Source organism: Microcaecilia unicolor, chromosome 2 (genome assembly GCF_901765095.1).
Source record: "Microcaecilia unicolor chromosome 2, aMicUni1.1, whole genome shotgun sequence".
Classification (NCBI taxonomy): domain Eukaryota; kingdom Metazoa; phylum Chordata; class Amphibia; order Gymnophiona; family Siphonopidae; genus Microcaecilia; species Microcaecilia unicolor.
Genome location: NC_044032.1, coordinates 435,579,106 through 435,594,755, shown reverse-complemented (window position 1 = coordinate 435,594,755; position 15,650 = coordinate 435,579,106). Strand labels below are relative to the sequence as shown.

General features: G+C 42.3%; 1 protein-coding gene across 15 annotated transcripts in view; it reads right to left on the bottom strand.

The window, feature by feature from the left end:
- The window catches only part of CAMK2D (calcium/calmodulin dependent protein kinase II delta), a 559,079-nt gene that overhangs the window by 69,610 nt on the left and 473,819 nt on the right, over positions 1-15,650 (bottom strand). For 8 of the 15 annotated variants that reach the window (XM_030190831.1, XM_030190818.1, XM_030190823.1 and 5 more), the window contains 2 exons: positions 12,531-12,584; positions 9,343-9,387 (listed from right to left, as the gene is read on the bottom strand). The exons of 4 other annotated variants lie outside the window; for them this stretch is intronic. In XM_030190831.1, the coding sequence (XP_030046691.1) occupies positions 9,343-9,387; positions 12,531-12,584 (99 nt within the window). The remainder of the gene's footprint in view (positions 1-9,342; positions 9,388-12,530; positions 12,585-15,650) is intronic. 3 more of the 15 variants (XM_030190832.1, XM_030190825.1, XM_030190826.1) reach the window with 1 other exon arrangement.

Sequence of the window (15,650 nt, the reverse complement as noted above, 5' to 3'; positions counted from 1 at the left end):
TTAGCTGTAGCAGGTATTCTCCGAGGACAGCAGGCTGATAGTTCTCACATGTGGGTCGACGTCCGCGTCTGTCCAGGAAACGGAACAAATTTTGAAGCAAAAATAAAAAGTTTTTTTGCCTAGAGTCTTCTGGAGCGTGAATCACGCACACCGCGCATGTGCGGACGACTTCCCGCCCCTTAGTTAAATCAAAAAGCATAGAACAAACTAGTAAAAACTCCAAAGGGGAGGAAGGTGGGTTTGTGAGAACAATCAGTCTGCTGTCCTCGGAGAAACCTGCTACAGCTAAGTATCTTTGCTTTCTCCGAGGACAAACAGGCTGTTTGTTCTCACATGTGGGGTATCCCTAGCAATCAGGCTCACTCAAAACAATGAACATTGGTCAATTGGGCCTCGCAACGGCGAGGACATAACATAGATTGACCTGAAACCATAAAGAACTAACTGAGAGTGCAGCCTGGAACAAAACAAAAATGGGTCTAGGGGGGTGGAGTTGGATTCTAAACTCCGAATAGATTCTGCAGCACTAACTGCCCAAACCAACTGTCATGTCGGGTATCTTGCTGAAGGCAGTAGTGAGATGTGACTGTGTGGACTGATGAACACGTTGCAGCCTTGCAAATCTCTTCAATAGAAGCTGACTTTAAATGAGCCACTGACGCAGCCATGGCTCTAACATTATGAGCCGTGACATGGCCCTCTAAAGACAGCCCAGTTTGGGCATAAGTGAAGGAAATGCAATCTGCTAGCCAATTGGAGATTGTGCGTTTTCCGATGGCAACTCCCTTCCTGTTGGGATCGAAAGAAACAAACAAACAACTGGACAGATGTCTGTAGGGCTTTGTCCGCTCCTCGTAAAAAGCCAATGCTCTCTTGCAGTCCAACGTATGCAAACTGCTTTCGCCAGGGCGGGTATGAGGACGGGGAAAGAATGTTGGCAAGGCAATTGACTTTGACTAGTTCAGATGGAACTCTGACACCACCTTTTGGCAGAAACTTATCGGCCGAAACTTAGGGTGTGTGCAGAGGACTATTCTGTTGTGATGAAACTTGATATAAGGTGCATGCACTACCAAGGCCTGAAGCTCACTGACCCTACAAGCTGAAGTAACAGCCACCAAGAAAACGACCTTCCAGGTCAAATACTTCAGATGGCAGGTATTCAGTGTCTCAAAAGGAGCTTTCATCAGCTGGGTGAGAACGACGTTGAGATCCCATGTCACCGGTGGAGGTTTGACCGGGGGCTTTGACAAAAGCAAACCTCTCATGAAGCGAACAACTACAGGCTGTCCAGAGATAGGCTTACCCTCTACAAGGCGATGATAAGCACTAATTGCACTAAGGTGAACTCTTACGGAGTAGGTCTTGAGACCAGAATCTGACAAGTGTAGAAGGTATTCAAGAAGGGTCTGTGTAGGACAAGAAAGAGGATCTAGGGCCTTGCTGTCACACCAGATGGCAAACCTCCTCCATTTGAAAGAATAACACCTCTTCGTGGAATCTTTCCTGGAAGCAAGCAAGACTCGGGAGACACCCTCTGAAAGACCCAAGGAGGCGAATTCTCTCAACATCCAGGCCGTGAGAGCCAGAGACTGGAGGTTGGGATGAAGAAGTGACCCCTCGTTCTGGCTGATGAGGGTTGGAAAACACTGATTATTCCCAAAGGGATAGTAGAATAATATCAACACTTATAACATGAAATTCTACTAAGATACACCCGAGTATTGGAGGTGTATAATCGCTAGTGTACATGAAATGTGGAGAAAAAAAGACTTCAGAAACCATGGAGAATACTCCTTATGTAGGAACCACCTTTCAATTTTCGAGTACTCCTGTTCTTCAATCACTAGTCACATGGGCTTCGTGAACGCTGTATGCTGTTGGAGACAGTTTGGATTGACAGCTTTAAGAACATTTAAGCTAAGTAATATTTGATTCACCGAATGAATATAATTGGTACAAGCCTTTACCATTGAGTATTGTGGAAGGTGTATGTGCATGTAATGCATGAATAAGAAGAGTGGAGTTTTTTTTGTGAAGACTAGTGATTGAAGAACAGGAGTACTCAAAAATTGAAAGGTGGTTCCTACATAAGGAGTATTCTCCATGGTTTCTGAAGTCTTTTTTTCTCCACATTTCATGTACAGTAGCGATTATACACCTCCAATACTCGGGTGTATCTTAGTAGAATTTCATGTTATAAGGGTTGGAAAACACTCCAATCTCCACGGTTCCTCAGAGGACAACTCCAGAAGAAGAGGGAACCAAATCTGATGCGGCAAGAATGGAGCAATAAAAATACTTTCAGCTAAGTCTTTCCTACTAGAGGTATGGGAGGATACGCATACAGGATGCCTGTTCCCCAGTGCAGGAGAAAGGCATCTGACGCTGGTCTGTCGTGGGCCTGAAGCCTGGAACAGAACTGAGGGACCTTGTGATTGATCTGAGTGGCAAAAAGATCCACCGAAGGGGTGCCCCATGTGGGCGACACTCATGTCCAGTGACCACTTGTGAGGTTGCATTATCCTGCTCAGCCTGTCGGCCAGACTGTTGTTTACGCCTGCCAGATAAGTGGCTTGAAGAAACATGCCGTGACGGTGCACCCAAAGCCACATCTGGATGGCTTCCTGACACAGAGGGCAAGATCCGGTGCCCCCCTGCTTGTTGGTGTAATACATGGCAACCTGATTGTCTGTCTGAATCAATATGATTTGGTTGGACAGCCGGTCTCTGAAAGCCTTTAGAGCATTCCAGATTGCTCGCAATTCCAGGAGATTGATCTGAAGACCTTTTTCCTGAAAGGATCAGGCTCCTTGAGTGTGAAGCCCATCTACATGAGCTCCCCACCCCAGGATAGATGCATCCGTTGTCAGCACTTTTTGTGGCTGAGGAATTTGTAATGGACGTCCCAAGGTCAAATTGGATTGAATCGTCCACCACTGCAGAGAATTCTGGAAGTCAGTGGACAGTTGGATTACATCCTCTAGACTCCCCGCAGCTTGATACCACTGGGAAGCTAGGGTCCATGGAGCTGATCTCATGTGTAGGCGTGCCATGGGAGTCACATGAACTGTGGAGGCCATGTGCCCCAGAAGCCTTAACATCTGCTGAGCCGTGATCTGTTGAGATGTTCAAACTATTGACACCAGGGACAGGAGGTTGTCTGCCTTTGCCTCGGGAAGATAAGCTCGAGCTGTCTTCATGTTCAACAGAGCTCCAATGAATTCCAACTTTTGAACTGGGGTGAGATGGGACTTGGAGTAATTGATCACGAACCCTAGTAGTTCTAGCACCTGAATAGTCATTCGCTATATGAGTGGAGTGGAATGGGTAGACGTGAATTGCTTGTTTACTCTTTCCAAATATATATATATGGACTGTAGAGCGCCTGTCTTCGAGATGCTCTTCACCAGCCAATCGTCGAGATAAGGGAGAACACATGCACTCCCAGTTTGCGTAGCGACGCTGCGACTACCGCTAGACACTTTGTGAACACTCTGGGCGCAGACGATAGACCAAAGGGCAGTAAACTGTACTGAAAGTGCTGAGTTCCTAGCCGAAATCGAAGATACTTCCTGTGAGCTGGAAATATCGAAATGTATGTGTATGCATCCTTTAAGTCCAGAGAGCATAGTCAATCGTTCTCTCGAATCATAGGAAGAAGGGTACCTAGGGAAACCATCCTGAACTTTTCTCGGACTAGAAAATTGTTCAGGGCCCTTAGGTCTAGGATGGGATGCATCCCCCCTGTTTTCTTTTCCACAAGGAAGTACCTGGAATAGAATCCCAGCCCTTCTTTCCCTGGTGGAACAGGTTCGACCGCTTGGGCCTTCAGAAGGGGGTTGAGTTCCTCTACAAGTATCTGTTTGTGCTGGGAACTGTAAGAATGAGTTCCCGGTGGGCAATTTGGAGGTTTGGATTCCAGATTGAGGATGTATCCTGACTGGACTATTTGAAGGACCCACCGGTCGGAGGTTATAAGAGGCCACCTTTGGTGAAAAATTATTAACCTCACTCCAATCGGCAAGTCATCCGGCACAGACACTTTTACAGAGGCTATGCTTAACTGGAGCCAGTCAAAAGCCCGTTCCCTGCTTTTGCTGGGGAGCAGCATGCACCAGAAGACTCTAGGTTAAAAACGTTTTATTTTTGCTTCAAAATTTGTTCTGTTTCCTAGGCCGACGTGGACATCGACCCACATGTGAGAACAAGCAGCCTGCTTGTCCTTGGAGAACTAGTTGTACCTGATCACTAAACACTGCTCTTCAAAAGTCTCAATCTTCTAAGTCATATACACCAGTCAGGTATATAATCACACAACAGTTGCCCTCACCTGATTAATATTTGTTGTTTTAAAGAAAAAAAAAAAGCTTATTCTGCCAGTTCATTCCTACAGGACACTGAAACTATCATCACAATTGCAACTACCTGGCCCCATGATTGGCTGACAGAGAGCAAAACTGAACTGCCTCCTAAAATAAAGTGCCTTCTCATCCCCAAATTGGCTCCTTCTAAGGGAAGATTTAGCATATAACTTGAGTGATGTGAGAGAAACTTTCACTATTGCAGCCAACTGTCCCTACTCTGCTTTCAGACTGTCATTGGACCTTTAGTAAAGCTCTAAAGTCAATGGAGAAGAGGTACATTTTCCCAGTAAAAACACACAAAATACAGAAAACTATGCATGGGTTATCAAATTGGGGAGCAAAAGGCAAGCATATTCAGACGGGAAAAAAAGAAACAAAACAGGCAGAAAAGCCTTAAAAACAAAAAAGTACCAATGAGGGTAATGCATACAGAAGTAGCTGAATTATATAAAATTGAAAAAGATAGGGAAAGTGCAATTTGAATTGCTGTTTAAATAGCATTACAGGAAGATCAATAAGCATACTTGCTGACAATATGACACTTTCACAAAGCTGACTTAAACTGAAGTGTGAAATTTGCATACTTATTCATACCAGGTGAAAATATACATAAATTACCTCTTCAAATATATGAGATAAGAGGCATACACACAAGAAAAATGCTTTATAAAATGTGTGTGTGGGGCTGTGTGCATAGATATCTATTTATCTCTCTCCCTATAGACAGATTAAAAACTGAGCATACCGGTATGTGGGAGAAGGGCAGGGTGTGGTGGCATCCCATGGAAAGTGATGCTAACTACCACCGTTGGTGAGTTTCTGGCTGCAAGAGGTGGACATCTTTAACTGGCAGAGCTTGGAGAACTCCATCAGCTCAGGTATTTAAAGGTTGAGTTGAGGAGGGTTGTGGGAGGGGAGGGCAAGGAGAGCAGGATTCAGGCATGGCAAAATGTTCTGCCCCTTCCCCCACTTTGGGCTTAGGCTCCCCTAAATTTGAAAGTCTAGCTATGCCACTGTCCTCCGGTGATGGGGAGCAACACAGAGAAGACAGCATAACTAGGGTTACCATATGCCCGGTTTTACCCGGACATGTCCTCTTTTTGGGGACACTGCAGGGCATCTGGGCGGGTTTTCCCAGCCTGCCCGTTTACCCAGGTTTGCACACAGACAGGCAGGCGGGCTTCAGGGTGTCCTATCCTTCCCTACCTTACTATCATGCCCTGGTGGTCTAGTGGCCTCTTTGGAGCAGGAAAGAGCCCCCTCTTTTCTGTCCAGCGCACGGGTACAGACCTGTCTTGCTCCTGACACTGCTTCAAAATGGCTGCCTAGAGTTCAAATGGCGACCTCGCAAGACTTGCACGAAAATTGTGTATTACTTCCTTAATGCTCATTAGAAACTCCACACCCACCAATAAGTATTCCAAAAATAGTTTCAATATTCTAGACAGGGTTGTTGAGAGAGTGGGTCAAAAAAACAACCGCCCAGAACCCCAGTGCTCCACACTGTCATTGCTGCTATAAAGGCAGTAAGAATACCTTCCAGTCCACACATCTACTGAATGTGGATATATCACTGAGTTAGAGGGATTTGCCTAACAGGAAGCTGGAGGCGGACCCATCCCCTGGAACTAGTCGGGGTGCTGCTTAACTCAGACAACAGCCTGACCCCTTATGTTACCTCATATACATATATATATACACACACTGTAACATTTGCTTCTTTCTCCAGTTCTGCCCTGCTTATTTCTCTGAAGTTCATAATCCAAGTTTAGGCTATTTCTAACAAGGTCATCCAAGTCTCCCTGACCCTCTTCTTCCTTCCTCTTTGCAGGAGGAGAGGGACTTACCTCCTGCCTTCTGTCCCATCCCTATCAGATTGGTGCTTTCTCAGCACTGCTTAACAATTTGACATGGGGGTAGACTGACAGTGATCTGGGTCCCTGTCAATAAGGGTCATAGGCCCCTAACCAGCTATCAAAAATGATTAAACTAAATGGAAGTTAGGGGAAAGTGGGCCCCTTACTGCTGTGGGCTCTCAGGGACTGCCTTACTGTCTCAATGACATCCACTTTATCAGTCCCAGATTCTCTCCACCACTTCAATCATCAAAATTTTCCAAAAACTTCACAATTGTCAAAAATAATTATTAAACTCTTGCCTCAGTAGTGCATAATTGTCCCACAATAATTTTTGAGCAATACTAACAGCACTAACTTCTTCATCGGCATAAATACTTTTATATTAATATGTTCAAAGTACTTATCTTCAATATTTTCGGACTGGGGGCATTACGCTGTCTCAATGGTCAGTCCATCCTGCTTTGACTTTTAGGTGCACAATGTATGAGATGGCACAAAGATGTTATGCTTTTGACAATAATGGGCAAGACAGCAGGAGAAAAAGGACGCCTGTTTCTGTATGAGGAAGAGTATGGGTGGATAAGGAAGACCTTGGAGGGGAGGGGTTAGGCTTTTAGGAGCTCTGGGCCGGTTCTGTTTGTTGGCGAGAGCAGCAGGGGTGTTGGTGTGTGTGCAAATTTCTGGTGGTGTCATGAAGACTGCTAAGCAAATCAGGGGTCCTTTTACTAAGGTAAGCTGAAAAATGGCCTGCGGTAGTGTAGATGTGTGTTTTGGGCGCATGCAGAATTATTTTTCAGCGCACCTACAAAAAATGCCTTTTTAAAATTTTGGCCGAAAATGGACGTGCGGCAAAATGAAAATTGCTGCGTATCCATTTTGGGTCTGAGACCTTACCACCAGCCATTGACCTAGCGGTAAAGCCTCATGCGGTAACTGGGCGATAATGACCTATGTGCGCCAAATGCCACTTGGTACGCGTCCGATATGTGCGGCAGAAAATAAAAATTAGTTTTCAGCCGCGCATATCGGACACATGCCAAAAATGAAATTACCGCTAGAGCCACATGGTAGCCATGCGGTAACTCCATTTTGGTGTGCATTGGGTGCGTGTAGACGCTTACATGGCTTAGTAAAAGGGCCCCTCACTATCTAGATGATTTTTTTTTTAATGTTGGAATAGTTCCCACAGTGCCCCTGCAATGACTGGTTGGCATACTTGCGCACAACAGTATTATTAATTTTCTCACAACTACATGGCTAAGCAACTTAGAAGCTCATTATCCCTCTTATTTAAATGGTCAGAAAGGGCTTAATTGTTTTTTGGTGCACCACCAACTTAAGCAATCATTTTATATTCTTCGGCAGAGAGCGGGGAAAACAGGAGACTGCATGGGTGTCAGAGTCCCTTGGAGGAGAGGAGGAGGAAGAGAGAAATTCTGTGCAGTTCAGGGCAGGCCTCCACCCCCACCACTCCTCTACCTCAGCTTCCCCAAACAAGCGCATCACTGGCTGCCCGTAGGGCTTAGAGACATGACGTTTGAACCATGATGCAATGTTTTTCATTATACAGTTGAAGAAGAAATTTAACTTAAAGTACAGGAACAGATTAAGCCTTCTATTGTGGATATTACAATCACTGATTAGCACAGTACACTTTCACAGGCCTAACATTTGCTTTTGAGACATTGTTTTTGGTGAAGATTTCTCCTGTCACTCAGGTCAGAGGTCCTGAAAAGATCTAATTACATATGGAACTAACTATTCCTAAGCTGGACAATATTAGAGGAAGACAGCAATAAACATGAACAAGACCATATTTAAATAACTTCTATTTCCCGTTCCTCTCTGAAAATATATAGTGCTATTTAAAAGAATTAAACACTTCTGTAGGCTAAACAAGCAATTCCATCATGACCTTATTTTGTCCTTCTACATGGTACATAATTAGAGGCTGTGATATACTATTGTGCAGGGATCATCCCACTTCCTCTTAATTGTTTCACACATACAATTAAATAGTATTTGATGAATTAATTTTTTTATATAAAAATAATAAATTAGAACATCGTTATATTTTGAGGAGACATTTTTCCTGATTAAGCTATGAATACTATACAGTTCTAGAGTTCTGTGTACATATCTCCCAAGGGTCACAATTAATGTACTACTTTTTATTCTCTACATCAGTGATTCCCAACCCTATCCTGGAGGTATTCCTAAATAGTTTCATTTTCAGGATACCCATGCTAAATATACAAGAGATAGACACATTCATTGTGGAGACCCTTCAAATACAAATCTATTTCATGCATATTTATTGGGGCAATTGTATAAATCAGACTGGTTAGGTTTGACTCCTGGACTGGCTTGGGGAACATGTATATGGTTCTAAACCCACCTTCAGAATTTCCACACCAAAACAGTATCGCAAAGCCACTTGTAAATAGTTAAGACACCGCAAAAGAATTTACTTGCTAACAGATTTATTCAGGCTTAAACTTTTGAGGACAAGAGCTCACCATCAGATGCTTCAATAAAGAGGCCATTTTAGAATGTATTTCCGTGTCTTAAGTCTTCATATTGTGTGAATGGAGCGTTACAAGACTCATGGATAAAAATTCATGCACACAAAAATGTACAGAAAAAGCAATACCACTACCTCTACAGATAAATGCAAAAACAAATTGGAAAGCATGCTACCCTCACCCCTACAAGGCAATCTTATGACACAATTTCTTTTTAAACTTCTAAAATGGGTGTTACAGGAGGAAGAGTTCAAAAGCATCATGCAAAAAAAGACCACAAGAAAACTCAGAGCATGCCAAGCAATAAATCAAAGATGTAAATGGCCCCAATGGGATTGCTAAATGATTATTAAATTATCAAAGAGAGACTTCATTGTCTTTGTGAGTCCCAGAACATAATGCAGCTTCTTTTCCAAATCAAGAAAAGGACAATCAGCACAATGGATGAGGCCTTAAAGTCTCTGAACATAATAAACACAAGCTTTTCCCTGAATGATCCTGTCAACAGGTGCATTTTTATTTCTACTGCAACACCTGTTGATGAAATGTGCACTTGGTGAAACAAGATGGAATTCAATTCTTTCTGAATACCTTATTTCCATCAGCAGGATTGTGGATTACAGTAGTTTGGGGCTCCTGAGTGAGAATAAAATAGAGAGAAAAACAGTTCCCATTGTAATACAGTCTTGTTAGTGCAAGAAAGAACACAGAGAGTGAGCAGCTACAGTACAGAATGACACTGACAGTGCTGAAGTAAGGCAACTCTTGTAAAGGGAAGATTGCTCAAGTACGTACTCCTGCCCACCAACCCCACAGTACAAGTCATCTTGCCTACAAAGGCAGCATGCAAGGACCTTACTCATCACTCACACAGAAGGCCTTGAAGTTCAACAGCCTTCAGGAAGGACTCACTGTAAAAAGGGCACATTCCATATTACAGAGCCCTTCTCTCTACCTTCACTTATATATCCTCTTTCTGCTCTAACAGTGTATAAAAATGTGCTGACAACAAAATCCAGAGGCTAGAACCAAGAAACCTGGATGGATGTGATTTCCATTTTTTGTTAGACTGCACCCTAACTTAGCCCAAACCACCTTCACTCAAGTCTTCCAAAGATGATAATGGTGATTATTTTTCTAACTTCTGCCATAAGACCAAAGTAAGAGAAATCTTTTTGAATATTAAACCGGCAGAATCAGCAGATACTTTAAGCTGCAGAACAGGAAAGAGCTCTACCCAATGCTATTTATTCATAGGATTGGATATTCGTGGCAGCCGGGATTTTTTCCATGGTAGATAAGAGATTCTTTGGACAGTAGTTATGGCTATGGCTCTATAGCAAAAGCCATAATAAAAATGTATCAAAAAAGCAACCTTTATTTGGGATGCCAAACTGGAGTACAGAGACTCATGTTGCAAAGTTAAAGTAAAGCCAGGGCTACATCACAAACTTTTGAAGGAACTATTCTTTGTATACTGGTGATTAATGATTATTTCTTCATAATGCACTGACCCTCAGCAATGTCTTCTCTAGCCAGGCTGCACATGCTATATATCAAACCATGGAAAAACCCACAGAAGGAATGGCAGAACTTGTCTTGAAGCAGCCGACTGCTCTCTCTTGTCTGTGCTGGCACCAATTTCACAATCCATGAAATCATCAGCAGGTTTGAAGTGGCTCACAGTTCTAGCACAAACAAGGCAGAGCGAACAGCCTTTCTGAACCTTCAATACATATGGCAAACAGCTTCTTTTATTTGTCATCAGATTTAAGATCAATTGTGCCGACTATGGTACTGCCCCATTTAGATTATTGCAATTCCATTTAGATGGAATTGCTAAAAAAAAAATCCATTATGCAAGTATAATTACCTCAAAAGTGGGGCAAAGCCACTCTGCCTCTTGCTTCACTGGCTTCCATGACATTTGAGAATTATTTCAAAGTTTTGATCTTCATTTTTCCAAATATAAATAGGCTCCACTCCCACCTTGTTGGGTCATTATATTTAACAATACATTCCTCATCTGTTCACTATGTTCAAGCCAAGATATGTGTTTCAAGATTCTATTAACTGGTGAGCTAAGGATTGTCTTTAACTAGGGATTGAACTCTGGCTGGAAAAATTCTACAACTCTGGAATAATCTGCCTCTTGCACAGAAAGGGCAGCTTAATTATTTACAGTTTGGTAAAAAGTTGAAAACATGGCTGTTTTCTCAGTTTTCCTAACCCAAATGTTTTCAATATTCATCAGGTTACCTTAATGTTCATTAGGGTTGCTTAACTCGCATGGGTTGGATTTTATTTAAGAGATGGGTAGTGTGTTGGCCTGTTAGTTAACTTAATGGTTATTGGTTCAAATTCTGATTTGTTTGTAAACTATTTTTGTTTTAATAATTGTGATTTTAATGTTTTGTGAACTGCTTTGGACCCTATTACTGGGTGTAAGCAGAATACAAATATCAGTTGATATAATTTTTTTCTTTTAATTAATTAGGTTGTGTGAAAGAGGTGCACACAGCGTCAAAGCCTTTGGTTAGATATCACTGCTCTGCTTACTGAATAATGCCTAGATTAGAAGGAAAGAGTAGAGAATACACAAACATACTTAGAAATCTAGGTGATTTGATGTCTCCTGGTCCCACTAAATAACATCCTGCAAATTCCTGCTGTCTTTCTATGGGGGACCAGAATAAAATGAGTAAGGTCCTTTCCATCATTACCTTGCAATAATCCTGTTAGCTCTTCTAGATATCTCATACTTGTATTAGAAGAACAAAATTCAAACTTCTATATTCAGAAGATTTATTTGATTAACTCTGGGAGTTAACCCAATAAATCTTGAACTACAAAAATTTGGGCCTACTGACTGGTTAAGTAAAAGAGGAGTCAGAGGCACTGCAGAGGCACAGATTAAAGTTAACCAAATATTCACCGCTATCCAATTACATTTAACCAGTTGAATCTGGTTAGAAAAACACCCATTCTAAATGTGACTGGATATAGTTGTTTAGTTAACTTAGCCCAGACTTAACCAGTTATCTTTCTGAATACAGTGAAGTCTTGATTATTCGGCCTAAATGGGACTGACCCATTGTCAGATAAACGAAAAGCAATCCCTCAAACAATGCAGAAACAAAAGCAGTAAAAGCAGGATCCCGGCTCAAAACGGTGGTAAAAGTAGGGTCCCGGGTTCGGAAAACAGAAAGAGAAATCAAACAATGCAGAAACAAGGGCAATAAAAGCAGGGTCCCGGCTTACAACAGGGGTAAAAGTAGGGTCCCGGATTTGGAAAACGGAAAAAGAAGCCACAAGATGTCACCAGGGATCTGTCGGGTATGCCATATGGCTGGATCAATGAAGGTCAGATAATCGTGACTGTACTGTATATGCTTAAAGATAACCAGATATCCAGCAGCTAAGTATCAAACTCAGGGTTTACAAATATATGAAAAGTAGGCCTAATCCATTAGATTAAAAACTATGGGCAATAAAACAAGCATCCTATTTACTTTCTGATTTGAAACGTACTAAAATTCAACTACAGCACTGCCACTATCACTACCCCAGCCAGCTGCACTGTCACAGAACCCATCAGAGCATAAATATAATACTTCACAAAGGACTCCCCCACAACACAGCAGCAGCAACATAACTGCTTCAAATCTTGGAAAGCAACAAATAAAAGGGAAAGCAAATGAAGGTACAAACTGTACAAAAAAGAAAGAAAGAAAAAGCTACTTAAGCAGTGTAGATGAAAAGGAAGAATTGAGATATACCAGTGCTGGGGTAGGATCTTTGGGGCTGGTTACTACGTTGGCTTTGTTGTTTATCTGTAAGTATACAGAAAATAGAAAGAGACAAGCCTTAAACCTCTGTGAGTCACAGAAACAGGTTTATAAATGCAAGTGTGATGAAGCACAGGAGGATGAGCTGGAAAGGAACAAGAATGACAACGAAGGACTGGCTGCTTTTCACGTAATTTTAGCTAAAAGTGAACCACTCCATGAGGTTCTGCATCACATAACTTGGAGTAAAGCTGCTTCACCTGTGCTAGTTTAAGGAGTGTAGAAGGAAGGAAGGAATTAGCACCGAGTAGCTAATATCAGGCAACCAAACTAGACCTTTAGTCTGGGCTCTCAAAAAGCCTCTACTTGCATTCCTCTCCATTCTGTAAATGCACACACTGCAAGACTGAACTCTTTATACAGTAGACGACACACAACCCTTGATTTTGCTTTGTAAACTGAACAGATTTGGATGAATTGGAATTTTCCTGCAGGCTACATTTCCCAGCTATGGATGATGCAGTTCATAAGAGGCATGTATGTGTTAGCTGAAGTATACGAAACGCTTAGGACCTCCCCCCCCCCCCCCCCATAAATAAAGTTTATGTCTCATATCCAAAGACTAATGAACTCTAGTTGTTCTACACTTGGACTGATGGCTAGGTGGTGGACTTGAACTCTGTGGGCCCAATATTGTGCTGACCGCCACCGGCGTTGTCCCTGGAAATTCAATGTCAGGCCATGTACGGCCTCCAGCGTTGAATTTCCAGGTATACGGAGCCAGTGAGACCATAGCCAGTTAAGTGTGATATTCAGCATTTAACCAGCTATGGTGAACCGCAAAAAGATAGGACTGAATTTTCTGTGGTCCTATTTATGTGGTTACCTACTTAACCAGCCAAGTGCTGACTCTAACTCAGGAACACCCTCCCACCTCCCCAAACAAAATGATGGTTTCTCACTGGATACTAACTGGACATTTTCAGCGGCACTACCCAGTTAAGTTCCGCTGAATATGACTGGTTAGCCCCAAACAAACCATGTAACTGGCCAGGAGCCGTTTCTGGCTAGTTAAATCCCTCATCGCTTTGAATATTCACCTCTAAGACGTTAACTATAAGAACAACAACTGTTGTGTAGGCAAGCCTTTGCATAGGAAGTACTGCAAATATTTGTCAGATCCTTGTATTAAACATTTTTAGGAAAAGTGTTCACAGCACATTTTGCAAAACATTTTGACTGACCGAATTATCTACAGACTTTTTTTTTTTGTCTTTTAGAAGCTGAAGGACATCCTTACTTAGGACAAAATAGGCCCGATTTCAGAATCATGCTAGTAAACACAAAAGTCAGCAAACATTAGTCTTCAATTTATTAGTCTTCAATAGTCTGGCTGGAAAATGTGTTCCCACATCTCGTTCTTCTCTGTGATGTATAATTTTGTGCATCTTAAGATTTTATTCTTTTCTTAAATTCAGGGTTTCTCCAATCTGGCCTCATGACCATAGAAGCCAGTTCTGTGGGTGCCTGAACACCCCCAATATTGAGCAAACTCTTTGCATCCAAGGTGGGGTAATTTTCATTGAGTTTAGCACCCCCAATTATTTATAAAAGTTGACTCCTATGCTCATGACCCCCCCCAGCCAACGAGTATTCCTACATCCACAATAAATATGACAGAGATATGTTTGTAAATACTTTCAGTGTATGTAAATGGTACCTCCTGCAGATTCCTTGGGGTAGATTGTGAAAACCCTCAGGACAAGTCTGGGAAGTACTGCTTTATCATCAGACTTGTTTCACTACTGTACCATCCCTCTAGCATCAAAATGATTTCTCCTACTTTTTATCAAAAGTTGAAGATTTTAGTCAGTACTTGAATGTATTATATTCCCAATCCACTGCATAGACAAGAAAACAAAACTCTTTTCATTAATGCTTTTCAGCTCGCCAAATGACAGTATTATTTGCAAAGCTTGTCAATTAATTTTAGTAATGTTTATGGTAAAGTTTTACTGTTATCAATTGGTACCTGCAAAGCCTGTTAACTGCCCACACAGTTAGGTCAGAGAAAAACCTTTTCCATGCAATAAAATCATTAACAGATAATGCGTATGCACTCACCCCCCCCCCCTCGTTTACAAAGCCATGCGGCAATGTCAACACGGCATTAGCGCAACGGCAAATAGGGGGTCGGGAAGCATCAAGTGCATCTGTGTTATCTGCAGGTGTAACAGCACACAGTGACTTAACATACACTAACTGTAAGATGGAGTCCATACCCATTCCATGATATGCAGATGCCACATAAGTCAGTGTGAGATGAGGTAACGGTTACCTTGGCCATGTGCTAACAGCCCACACCAATTCACTCATGGGCGCTTTTACTAAAGGGTTGCTGAGCGGCAACCCAGAACTACTGCTGGCCCAACGCAGGTGCCAGCAGTAGTTCTACCCCCAGCGTACGCCATTTCCGGTGCTAGCGGAAATATTAAAAAAAATATTTCCACAGGGGGTTACCCGGTGGTAATCGGGCAGTGTTATAAGCTGCCAGGTTACTGCCGAGTTAGCGTGGCAGTCCTTATCACCACCTTAATGGGTGGCAGTAAATGTTCCCCCCTGAAATGGCTGCACGGCAAGTGCGAACTTACCACATGGCTATTTCTTTTTCCGGCCTTTTTACCCACTGTGGTAAAAGGGGCCCTGGCTCACGGCAAAAATGGTCGCCGCCACTAGTGCAGGGCCTCTCTTACCACAGCTTAATAAAAGGGCCCCTCAGTAACTGGTTAGCACATTTTAGTAGTTTATAAGAATGACAGGCTACATGTATACACAGAAATGACCTAATTACTGTATAATGTGTGGCAGAAATCTTATCACTCCATTGAGTTTATGCATTGAATGATACATTCTAAATAAGAAAAAGAGTGCAAACAGTAGATTGGACTTCTCCATGATAATCCATTGAAATCCAAAGCACAGGTTAAAGATTAAACCCAAATCCTAGCTATGTTTAATTTAGTGGAATACCACTACAGTAAAATGCTGTATTCCCCTATGGTACTACTGTGAAGCCTTTTGATTTTCTATTATCCTGTGTAACTGAATAAA